Source organism: Centruroides sculpturatus, unplaced genomic scaffold (genome assembly GCF_000671375.1).
Source record: "Centruroides sculpturatus isolate CEXI.00-Female unplaced genomic scaffold, Cexi_2.0 scaffold295, whole genome shotgun sequence".
In the NCBI taxonomy this organism is placed as follows: Eukaryota; Metazoa; Arthropoda; class Arachnida; order Scorpiones; family Buthidae; genus Centruroides; species Centruroides sculpturatus.
In genome coordinates, this window is record NW_019384603.1 from 716,894 (window position 1) to 727,549 (window position 10,656).

Below are 10,656 nucleotides of genomic sequence, written 5' to 3' on the forward strand. Positions count from 1 at the left end.
GATTTCTATCCACTTTTTAGTTTAATAAAAATGTAATCTAGAATTTCTAGATGCAAAATTAATCATTCAATTTATCTACCAGTTCATCAATGGAGTGCTCAGAGCAAATCTGACATCATTATTTTAACTGTTTTCACTGATTAGTAAATAACACTTAATCTAAGTTGTCACAGTTTTGCAAATTAAACTGTTAATGTTAGTTGAGTACTCGACTAACATGGTGAATAGCTGTAATAAAAACAATCTACAAGTTTAGATTATTTTTATTATAGCTTTGCACCACTTAATGATGAACTGCACATATGACGGAGGCCCCATAAAATTATAACGGGGCTGAAAAATTCATAGCCATCTGTACCCTTTCTATGTTTAGATACCTAAATATTTATTATTGTGTTAAAATTATGTTACATCCTGCCTACTGTACTAACACACTGAATTTTTTTTTATGCACACACTTGCAGAGTATAACTCCCACATAAATTATGATCATAATAAAACATAAATTTTGAACATTTATTTGCTAGAGACTTAATGGATAACATTTGAAACTCTAAATACACAGGGACTTAAAATTAAAATTGCAGTAATTTAAAACGGTAGCAATATTAATTATTATCCAAGAAACAGACAATATACACCAGTTGATACAGTAACCATCTGAGTTTTGTCTCCCATCTGCATTCAAATGTCTTGGTGACTGCTACTTCTAGCAAGCACCATAAATGAAATTAGCAACGGTGCAACAAAGAAGGAACATTCATCATTGTGCACATATGAATAATCCGTAAGAGTTGCAGAACCCATAGAATTATGGCTGCTATGGGAGGAGTGACAAAGAATGTGCTGAGCAAGCATGGGAAGAATTTGAGTATTGGTCAGATGGATGCCATGTGATGAGATGCACACATTGAGAAATTGTAATGGGCAAATGTGAAACTTGACTAGTTTTGCAATGTTTTAATTAATACGCATCACAATGTTCTTGGATAATAATTAACATAACTACAATAATTAAAATGGCAACATTCTTTTTTGGAAGGTCCTGTATATAAATCAATAGTACATGATGAGTCTGTCAGGCATCATCAACTTTCCAAATCTATTCCTAACAGATAAATTTTCATTTGATCAGTACAAATAAATTTACTCCCTCACGATATTGTCAAGTTGCAACATGGATATTTAGTACATTGTACGTCTTACAATGACAAAAGTAATATAGTGGCGATAAAATGCTTACCTGCATTAGTTGTTACCGAAATGCTTTCGCTGCCATCAGCTTCAGAAATATGCAGATTTGTTTGATGGTCCTCGTTTGTATCTTCTGTCATATGTAAAAGGATTGGTACGCCATCCTCATTGTTATTTGCTGTAGTATTGACGCCAATCTGGATTGTTTCACTTTCTGATGTTTGCAATTGAGAACCATCTATAAATTTCAAATAATTTAATAAAATTAAGTAATATAAACTATATGTCAGTAATATAAATTATGACTGGATTATTTATAACTAGAAATTTATGCAGCAAAGCCCAACAGGACAAAATGTACTTTTATTTTGTTGCAAGTATATCACAGATTATGTATGCTGGGCAGACTAAGCCATTACAGTTATTTTGTCAACAATATCGACATGTAAAGAATCTGCATTAACTACATAAACCAAAAATTAATTTATGCATGATTTGTTTTTTCACAAATAAGCTAGGTTCACACTGTCGTATGTACTATTATAAGTAAACAACACAAACACTAACCGAAGCAAAATGTTTGCATCGTACAACACGATACAAAGTTAGAATATGATTGGTTGGAATGTATAATCACCAAATTTGAGGAAAAACTTGATTGGCCAAATGAACCCAAGTTTGGTAAAGGCCGAGACATTTCAAACTCCTAACAAGCCGGTCGAATTATTGTCGAAAGAGCATAAACAGGCAGTTTATACCTACTTCACATTAGTTCATACGCCACTGTGAACTTGGATTTACACAATATATTTCCGGTTTTTATTTTCTACCCGTTTGTGATTTTCAAAAATCCGACCACAGCATGGATGCACATATGTCAGATCACACTGTATATCATAAAATTAAAATATATAAAAGAAACTTTACCTGCTGCAATATGTTCGATAAAAAACTGGGCAGTAGATTCGCCATCTTGCATGTTGACTGCCGAAATAACCGATCCTTCTTGAGAACTATCTCCTAAATTTACATTTTCATTAATATGTTCTAAAATAGGAGATTCGGAAACGACTAACGTTATCGGAAGCGAGCCGTCGGTAGTTTCCACCATGCAATTTCTCTCTATTGCATTTTCCAAATTTATATCGACTTGAGAGACTGCTTGCTTGATAGTCGAAGAATCTATAATCATCATGTTGGCATTTAGAGGTTTAGATTCTTCCAAACCACTTTGTAAAGAATTTATTTCTTCTGACTCCATTGTGAACTGATTCTTTTAAGTTTTATTGGCTATAACGTTTACCTATTTTAGAAAAATTTCTAAATAAANAAAATTTCACATTTCATCATTTCTGTTTTAATTAAAGATATCTTCTTACTCATTTACTGGAAGTAATGACAAACACCAAAAAACCTTTAAACTCCAGTAACACTAATAAAACATTTAATAAATATTAAACAAATGCTTTTGATCTTAACCAAGGATCTGCTTTAGGTTGCAAACCAATGGAATTCCAAAATTGGAATGCATAGAACCGAACATTTTGAAAAATATTTTTAAATTAATTAAACAATTTGGAATACATAACTCTTACAAAAAATATAAGTGCATGAATTAAAAATATATATAAATACAACATATATGCACAAATTATATTAGGAACAAGCCTTAAAAACAAATAATAAAAGTCAATTTGTGTCAGCACCGTCGGGTTTATCGTACAAGTTTCACCAGGCATACGATACAGTGCTACCATCCTTAAAATTTGAGCTTGCCTGTCAGGCCGGCCTTGTATATTTCTAAGGCTTCCAGAGCTCTTATTAACCTGGTGTTAAAGGAGGTCGGCTTGCACTTTGAGGTAAATGGAGTAGGTGGATAGGGTGGTGGTATGCCTTTCGTTCACAATGTTGTATTTGTGTTCCTATACTCTTTTTTTTGTACTGAGCATTTAGTGGAACCAATGTACACCAAATCACTTTGGAACCTGTTGTCCCTCACTGGAACACTAAACATCTGGGGCTTTTAAGATTGTAGGTTTTGTCTTTTGCATTTCACAATAACTTACATATTGTGTGGGATCTTTTATACGTAAGCCTGGTACCTATTAGGGCAGCTATTTCTTTAGGTAAGACTTGTTAAGCGTCGGTTATATTCAACTATAGTGCACTTGGAATTAGGGTTGCAATTCTGACTTCTGTTGGAAGTCGGTTGTGTGTTAGATGTGTTGCGCATGTCCTGTTGGTTGGAATAGGTATGTGCCGAACAGCATATTAGGTTCCTTTTGTATCTGTGCTGTTTTGTACAAGCGATGCTGGCTAAGCTATACAAAAAACTAGTACTAGCTCTAACTAGGGCTAGGGCTGAATTTGAATTCCTTTTGGAGTGCCAGAAATAATGTTTTTTCTATGACAGTTTATCAAATACATCTCCCCAAGGATTGTGAGTTGATAATACTGAGGCTTAGAATATTATGCTTGAGAAAGGATGTGTATTCTAGATTCAAAAAATTGATTAAGGTGGAAAATGTTTTATTCAAACAAAACCCATGTAATTTATGCTAATTATCTTTTAATATTAAATATTAAAATTTTCAATAAATTATAATGAAATTAAGATTTTTTGACTGAATTCAATTAGAAACATATTGAAAAACTATATTAAAGTAAAAATACAGGTTTTCTACGCTAAATTTTTATTAATTAATTTTTTAAATTGCTGCCAAATTTACCACAGATCTGCAATTTATATTCAACTAAGTGCATTCAAGACAACAGGTTAAGGTTGAAANTGTTGCAGCCATGCTCACTGTGAAGCTTCATTCTTGTGTTGTGTGTCGTCACTATCTCTCCTAAAAGTTTGTAACCACTTTACTGATACACCCTGTATAAAGAAACTTATTTTCAGGGCACTTTTTAAGGAATCTCAGAATAATAGTGGAAAACATTGTACCTTGGATATACACTAATCTCAATTTTACCAATTGGGTTTTTACGAAACTCACATAGTTAACAGATGTGCAAATTATGGTCACTGTAAATAATATTTTCTATGATTTTAGTCATAGACAACCAATGTTGCAAACTTGAAAAAAATCAATTTGATCATTAAAAAGTAAAATTTTTTTAACTAAATGCACCAGAGAAAAGCTAGGAACCTATGATTCTAAATCCTATAAAACTAATGCTATTTTTACTAACAGAAAATAAAATCTATAAGACTGTTTATTATTAATACAGAAACATTCTAGGCCTAAGTATTTTATTTGTTCAAAATACAAAAGATTAGAGTTCCACTATGAGGTAAAAAGTGGTCCACTTTATCTATTGTATTTATCTGTCAACTTTCATCACTTCAACTATTAAAGTTTAAAATTTCTGTTGGAAATTTGACTTTTTCTTTACAAAATTATGCTTGGTCCAAGGTACAATGAGATTAGGATGAAGGTAAAATATTGGTGTTGTACCTTGGTTCTAAAAAAAATCATTTAAAAGACTAACACAAAAATTTAAGAAAAATGTGTGTGATGCATATCACATTGAATTGGTAAAACGCATTACATTTTGTTTTTTCATAAATTAACTTCAGTGAAAAATTAAAATGCCTAAACAGGACTGAGGTACTGGTACATCATCATCTCCCATATACAATGTCCATATGAAGAAGCACTCCACCTATATTCATTTAGACATAGTGTAGTAGTGGATGCACACAGGTGGAAAAATTAAGGTGATATTGAACAGCAACCGCTGCTGCCACCGATCACATCTTTTGACCTTGACAACTGAAATGGGAAATTGGTCAAACATGTCAATGTTCAATATTGCCTTAATTTTGCTGCCTTTATTGTGTCTTGTGTGATCATATGTATATTTTAACTGAATATTTACTTTTTAAATTATTTTTTATAGACTTTCCAGGATGCAGTTTTGAAAGTTTGAAAAACATAGCATGTATGCACCCAGTGGCCTTGTTTGAAAGTCCATATCTCACGAAAGATTGCTTCTGGTCTGTAAGTTACTTTTAACTTTTTATTATAAGGTTGGATTATAGCTCTTGCAAGATACAAATGTCTTTTGCAAAGAAAAATATTGCCTTATCCAACAAATTTTTCTCAGAGAAAACTTAGAAATAACCAGTGTTTACACAGTACATTAGACATCAAGTTTCTCACAGTTATATGTATATGATTTACAAATCATTAACACCAAGCTTACACCTGCCCATTTATTATCCTGTAAAAATCAACTTAGACAAGGTATCTTGGCATGCATCTATTTAACATAAGAAAAGTTGTGCATAAAAATGGATACATTCTAGTATCAGTTGCTAGCAGCACCAGTGAACAGTTTAATAAGCTTTTACCAGAATGTCTGTCAACTTAGCAAGACAGCAGAAATAAAAAGCACCATATTGGCATTTGCAGACCCTATTTTATCAATACAGACAAGTGGTAAAAATTGTGTTAATAATATAACTGTGGAGACTGCCATACTGCTTCATTACAGTCCATTTCACAGTCCAAGCAATACAATGTGCACCGGTTGCTGCATCAATGAACTTGTCAATGAATTTTGGAATATATTTTAGAACATCACAGTTCACCAATTTGCTCTTTGATGCACACTGGAATGTACCCAATATTACATCCTGTGACTAAACAGTATAAAATTGCATGTTAGAAAAATGATAAGGTCAGTCCATAGACTACCTGAAACATGTTCATAGACCATCAGTGGTCCACAGACTATAATTTAAAAATCACCAAACAAGAGAATGAAGAGAATTTGTAACCTGAAAACATTTGAGTGATTTCTATGATTCTGTTAAACAAAAGCATTTTTGAATTTGATGTTTGAGAAACTTTCCTGATAACTACCTTGCTTTCTTTTAATTAATCCAAACTAATTTGTCAGTATTAATTTATAATTATTAACAGAAGTACCCTTGTAGAAATCGTTCATTTAGAAAATATTTTGGTTTCCTCATATTTAAGTGGTTTGTTTTTGTTTTAATCTCAAATTTTCCAGATTTCTCAATTGCTAATTTCAAACCAACATTAATCTTCATTACAGGGTCTGGCAGGAAAGCAGGTGATTATAAATAGAGGTTATATAGATGAAGATTGTCTACAAAATATTGAAATTCTTACACCAAAAATTTATCATGCAATCAATAACATATGCAGGGATATGCTGTGCCACTCTAACCGTGACATATTTCAAAGATGCGAAAGATATTTGCACGTGAACGAAGATCAATGGTGTGATGCCAACTTCAAAACAAGTTGCAAATACTTTTTTGAAATCCTGTATATGAAAATTTGTTTTACAATATTCAAAAATGAATAACTGTCTATTTATAATCACCCGTTTTCTTGATAGATCCTGTATAAAGCTGGCTCCACACATTTGGTATTAGTCAAATGCTGAGCAAACATTTGACAAATACTAGTGTGGATGATTTACTCAACTAATATTTAATATTTGCCATTTCCCACTCCTTGTCAATATATTGTGGCAAATTTAAAAGGGAATAAATAGACAATTATTTGACAATTAATGAAAACTGAATGTATGGAACCAGCTTAAGAGAAAAATGATGGAAAGGACAATCATATGTAAACTAGTATTGTGTTTATGATCACAATTTTTCCCTAATCAACTACACTTCTCCAATCAAGCATAAGAATGCTCTAAAACTCATCTGTTTGATAATACATTTAAAAAATATAATTCACTAAGTTTCATTACTTCAACAGTTGCACCAATATCATCTTTTACTTGAAGTCACAGGTTATATGGGAAAAAAATTTGCATAAACCTGTATATTTTTAATTTCATAGAGGTTTTTCTCTTGCATCTTTGACTATCTTCACAGCACTATTGTCTCTGAAGTCCTCATGTATCAATTGTGATACAGCACTTTAAATCACTGCTGAATTTCAAACATGAACAGATAAACCGTAAGATTGTAGTCTTAGAACTTGGATGCAATTTATAGCAATTTTGAATTTTAAACATTTTTAAAATTCCAATTTTTGTTTTATGTAATATTTATTAGTCGAGCATTCCCAAAGATGAACCAGAAGATTCCAAAGTACCCTTATTGTTTAGTGTCTTTTTAGTAATTTTTAGTGTCTTTTTAGTAATAAAGTAGTTTCATAAACTGTTAATCCGATTATTAATTTCTTTATAACAAAAAATACATTATTAATTGAAATTTTTTTATATGAATAACTGCACAATTAATTAATTTTGATCAAAAAATAAGAAGTAAAATATTGTAAGTGGGAAAACAATTCAAAAATCATGTGTTAGATTAATTGAGCCATACTATTGAATATTTCCATGTAATATGACAATTATTTACAAAAATATTCATTCAAATAAGACAAATTCAATAATAAAAATGTGAATTTACATTCAAATTTAATAACAAATTTTAGATTCTAAATTATGCTGCTTATTTTGCTCATATTTATGCTATCCAATGCTTTGAATGCTTAGCAATGTTGTTAGCTTTGATTCATCTTAAAAACAACACAGAATCTTTAACTTAATAGTTTATGCTCTTAGATACGAACAACAATCATTTTAAACCAAAATAATTCTTGACGTATAATTAAAAATATAAACGTCTGAAAGAATCATCGTATATTTATCAACACGATTAAATTTCAGCAGATAAATAAGCCAATTTGATCTAATCAGCTAAATTATAGAAAGTTATACCTAAGCTATAAAATAGGATATAAGATTGTTTCAACTTAAAAATATATTTTTTCTGCCACTTAAAATATTCAGGGTCTTCCAAAATGAATGCTACCATTTTAAATTACTGTAATTATGTTAATTATTATTTGAGAATTATGCAAGGTACATTAATCAATAGTAAAACGGCAAGTTTCATCTCCCATCTGCATTCAAACATCTTATTATCTACTACCTCTAGAAAGCATTGTAAACGAAAATGGTGACTCTAGAACAGAGAAGGTATTTCACACTCTGCAGTTCAATCAGTATCACTTGCCATCGTGCGACACAAGTAATCTGCACAAACCGTAGAATTGTGGCTTCCGTAGGAGGAGTTACTAGGGATATGCTGTATGCAGGAAGACTAAGAGTGTTGGTTGTACATATACGAGGAGAAATTTTAACGGGCAAATGTGAAACTTGGAGTGTTCCAACGTTTTATTGTACATTACATTCTCAAATAATAAATATAATTTCAATAATTTAAAATGGTAGCATTCTTTTTATAAGATCCTGTATTTCTTTTCAATGTTTTTTTTTTTTTTATTTACATATAAATCCAGTGTCAACACTTTTGGGATTATAAATTAATCAAGCAATAAATATTTATGTTTATATTGTTTTACCACCATACAGAGAAGCAAAAATATGTAAATTCACATCATTAAACCACCTTCAATTGTTTCCATTATAACACTTAGATTGTATTGTCCAATCATCAGCAATTGAAATTAGCAATCTTTGCCCTAAAGACTTATATAGTGAAAAATTATACTGTAACTTCTGAAAACATTTTTCAATAGCAATTCAGTTTAAAAATCTTATAATTTGCTTAATTATCCAGATCTCTTCTCATCAGATTGCCGATAAGCAGCCTTCTCTATCTAATATACTTGTAAACAGTAGATATCCACAATTGGATTTGGCAGGAGTCTCCAAAATTCCTGTACGACGTAACAATAAATTCTCGATTATAGAGACACTACAACCTCTTCGAGGCAAAGATTACCGGAATACAAAACCGTCACCACTATACGTAGGGTCGCCAACTCTCCGAATTTGGCGAAAATTTTTACAAATCAAGGCTTATTCGTCTCATACTTACTCGACAGAACAATCAACTTAAAACAGATTAGAAGATGGTATTTTTACACCGCCAAGAGTAAAGGTGCAAGTATGCAGACGCGAGCGAGCGAATTTTCCGAGCGAGCAAGAATACTTGACGAGAAGAAGTGATGACGTTTCGCACTCTTGTAATAAACAAGACACATATGTTTCACACTCTTCTCGCCACATATTCTTGCTCGCTTGCATCTACATAGTCACAACCTAAGAAAAGAGTTAAATCTCTCAAAATGTTTCACTCCCGGAACAGAAACTTCCAGGATCAATTCTTTTGGAGTCGGCAAGCCACTCAGTCAGAATTGCTAACGAAAGGAGAAAACATTCCGAAAACGCGTCAATGTAAGCAATTTCGGCTTCCCCATTTGACAGCAATCCAAATTTTACTAGAATCATCATTAAGAAAATATACATAAATACCACATTAAAACAAAAAAATTTTTTAATTTCAAAGCTACTACTAAACATCGCCATTTTAAATGTGAATAATTACATTCTCTGACCTATTTAAACTTAGAAATAGATTACAACTCGAGACATTACACTTCGTAACGTAGAATTTCATAGAATTCTCCATCGATCCGCAACCCTCAACCCCATCTGGCCTTATAATGCATTCACACCCTTAATAGCGAAGACATTATTCACTATTTAAACCCACATAAATGGCGTGAATCCTTTTTTACTTATGATCCATTTCCTGTAAACATTAACATCGTAAGCATTCGAGTGGACGTAATTTACACATATTTTTTTTTAATTTAAACCCTTTTAATGATTATTTTAAAAAATAGAGAGATTTAAAAGGAAGTAACTTCTAGAGTAAAGGAGAGAAGCAGTAAAACATTTGGATCGAGGTTATTAACGAAGACAGACTTTAGTCTGAGGTTATTATACTCTATTCGCCATATTCTTCGTCCTGTAAATGTGTACATTTCACCGGAACATTAAATCGCTTACCGTACGAAATTAAACGACGAATTGCCGAGAAAAATAAAAAAATAAGTCGAAGGATCCACAAATTTCATTCATAATACACAATTCGGCTAATACAATAGTTTATAATAAAATACAACCTCGTCCTACCTCACTTTCGACGCCATCTTTAATCTTGCCGTCGTCACAATATAAAAGGTACAATTGGTTCGAATTCCACCAATCGGAGAGAGCAGGGATAACTTTTAAATTCAAATTTGTAATATGCGCTGTTTTCCGGCCACGCTATTGGACGATCGGACGGCTGTCAACTAATCAGGCTCTGAGATACGACGAGAAAACGTAGAGAGTAGTCAATGATGAAATAGATTATTTTATGAGTAGAAGATAACTCGTGAATATTTTCAGGTTCGTTTAAGTGTTTTGAAATGTTGTTTGTTTGCTAATGATATATTAATTATATTGACGGAACGGAAACGGAAGAATAAGGGAGATTTTTACAAATGTTGCTAGCCTCTCACAGGGTTTCGTTGGTTGATCTAAAATGGCGACCACGAGGCACAAATCCGACATTTTATTTAATTCTTTATGCGTTTGTCGGAATATTTAACTGTCAAATCCATCACAAAACAATACATTTATAAACTGTGT

At 31.8% G+C, this 10,656-nt stretch overlaps 1 protein-coding gene across 3 annotated transcripts; it reads right to left on the reverse strand.

The window, feature by feature from the left end:
- Window positions 1–371: 371 nt before the first annotated feature.
- Window positions 372–10,344, reverse strand: LOC111625110. Of its 3 annotated transcripts, none has more exons than XM_023368144.1 (3): window positions 10,030–10,160; window positions 2,122–2,497; window positions 372–1,432 (listed from the first exon to the last, which is right to left on the reverse strand). In XM_023368144.1, the coding sequence occupies exons 2-3, from the start codon at window positions 2,453–2,455 to the stop codon at window positions 1,203–1,205; spliced, it is 564 nt and encodes a 187-aa protein (XP_023223912.1). In that variant the 5' UTR covers window positions 2,456–2,497; window positions 10,030–10,160; the 3' UTR covers window positions 372–1,202. The 3 variants fall into 3 exon arrangements, with proteins under 3 accessions (XP_023223912.1, XP_023223915.1, XP_023223911.1); XM_023368147.1 differs by lacking the exon at window positions 10,030–10,160 and adding an exon at window positions 9,613–9,936; XM_023368143.1 differs by having other exon boundaries at window positions 373–1,432; window positions 10,156–10,344.
- Window positions 10,345–10,656: the final 312 nt, after the last annotated feature.